Source organism: Stylophora pistillata, chromosome 14 (assembly GCF_964205215.1).
Source record: "Stylophora pistillata chromosome 14, jaStyPist1.2, whole genome shotgun sequence".
In the NCBI taxonomy this organism is placed as follows: domain Eukaryota; kingdom Metazoa; phylum Cnidaria; class Anthozoa; order Scleractinia; family Pocilloporidae; genus Stylophora; species Stylophora pistillata.
In genome coordinates, this window is record NC_142532.1 from 5,325,334 (window position 1) to 5,327,378 (window position 2,045).

The window sequence follows — 2,045 nt, forward strand, 5'->3', positions numbered from 1 at the left end:
TTTGGTTAACAGTGTCAACCAAAACACATTCATCGATTCACAGAAGGAGGGAGCAATTTGAAGTGATCCTATATTTTAGTTTAGCAAAGTTTTGCTATAAACAATAGTTTAATAGAAAAGGAGAGAGCCACCGTTCCTGTTCACTAGAAACCGAAGAGTAATTGGATTCCACTCCGTCTGAGGTGCCCTGATTAGAGATTCGCCACGAGCAGCGAAGCTTACGAGATTCGAACTGACGACTGGTGAGTAGCTGGTATCATTTAATTTGGCGAATTTGTGGCGATATTCGTGACCAAACCATATTTTTGTTTGGCCAGAGGCGTGGCCAGAGGCGTTTCCAGAGGGAAGAAAAACCTTTCGTCCTTGCAATTCATTCATTTATTCATTACTTCAGAGACTTTAGTGTTCTCAATGTTTTACAATCAAAGTTACCTTTTCTTGAGCGGTAGCAAAATTCCGATCTATTTTGAACTCACGAATTTGATGTGGGAATATTCGCTCGGATATTTCTCAGTTTCGTCTAAGGCTTGTTTATTCGTTTGATACGTTTAGAGTATTCGCGTGGGAACGAGATTAATTATATCCTTTTTTATTATTTTGAGGCCAAATCGAGGGCTTTCTGTCCTTTTTTATTTTCTTCTTTCTCTCTCTTGTTCCCTTTTTCTTCCTAAGATAATTCGACACTCACTTCAATAAGCGTTCACGGGCCAAAATTGTCAACCAATCATCAAGTTTCTTACACTGTTCATCTCTGATCCAACCACTGGCCAACGCTGTTGCCAAAAGCATGTGGACATCTTGCCAGAACGCTGCGCAATTATGATAAAAATCAAAACAGCGTTTCAGACAAATAAAAATGCGATCTTGATCGACGTAAGGTGGCATTTTTGTCAAAAAACGCGAAATAAAAGTTGAAAGATTAGAAATACTTTGAGGGGAATACCCGTACGAGTAATCGGGATCCCACTTGGAATCTCGGAAATCTTCGGCCCGCGTCGACTCCGCTCGGATTCGTCTTTGGGCCCGTAATTCGCACAAAATGGATTCGAGCCTTTGAACGGTTTCTTCAGAAGTTCGAAGGGACTTCTTTGTCTTGAAGAGCTCGTTTTGAATCGCTGCAATCTCGGCATGCACACGGGCATCGAAACAGATTGTATCATTCAACTTGGGGCATTTACTGCGATGCACGTGAAACTCATTTTGACTAAACATTTCATCACAGCCACTACAGTCCACCAAAGTAAAGTCGCAGTTCTCCAAATGCTTCTCCACGTCTCTAAGTTTTAACACCATTTTACAAGTGTTGACTGCATTTTCGCACTCCACCGAAAGTCCCTCGATGAATTCTCTGAGAGCTAAAACAGGTGTGGTGTTAGACAAAATCACATAGTGCCGCCATATAGGGCAAGTTAACTTTACTTCTTTCCCAGATTTAAACCAGCTATCTAAACAATCTTCGCAATACGTATGTCCACAATGCAGGGTGCGTGGATTTTTCAACACCTCCCTACAAATTCCGCACAGTACGTTTCGATCCACCGGTGCAACATAAATTTTTGTGCTGTAACCCATTTTACGTCGATGCCGTAAGGTTCTGTTACGTTTTGACGCCCACAAAATCTCTGGAGCAAATATCGACGCCAGATCGTGCTTTCCATGAATAGTGTAATTTCTATCGGGGGGGGCTTGTTTCTAAAACAAACTGCGACTCGAAATAAAAGCGACTGTTTGCTAAATGGAACTCACCCAGCTTGTGGTTCATTAGTAAGCGACGGGTTGTCCATAGATCTTAAGAGCAGGTGTTAGACAAAAGGAAAAATATCGACACTGTTTGGCAGTTTCTATGTGTTCATAAACTTTATGTCTGCGAAAGAGCTTTCCTTTTTTTTTCTAGTAAAAAGCAGCGATCATTTCTCTCGTGTACATGTGATAGAATTATTCATTTTCCATTTCCGAACTTTTGTTCGAGTTTTGTTCTCTTCAACAATATTTCCTTTCAGTCCAAGAAATCAAGGTGCAAAATAAATCAATCGATAAAAAAAACA

General features: G+C 40.7%; 1 protein-coding gene across 1 annotated transcript; it reads right to left on the reverse strand.

Moving 5' to 3' along the window:
• Positions 1–361: 361 nt before the first annotated feature.
• LOC148716209 (RING finger protein 151-like) lies at positions 362–1,822 on the reverse strand. Its single transcript, XM_088745688.1, has one exon. It carries the CDS (start codon positions 1,570–1,572, stop codon positions 685–687), a length of 888 nt encoding a protein of 295 aa, XP_088601814.1. The 5' UTR covers positions 1,573–1,822; the 3' UTR covers positions 362–684.
• Positions 1,823–2,045: the final 223 nt, after the last annotated feature.

Bases quoted from the DNA above. Each gene is read 5' to 3' on its own strand.
- LOC148716209 (XM_088745688.1), bottom strand. From the start codon at position 1,572: ATGGGTTACAGCACAAAAATTTATGTTGCACCGGTGGATCGAAACGTA.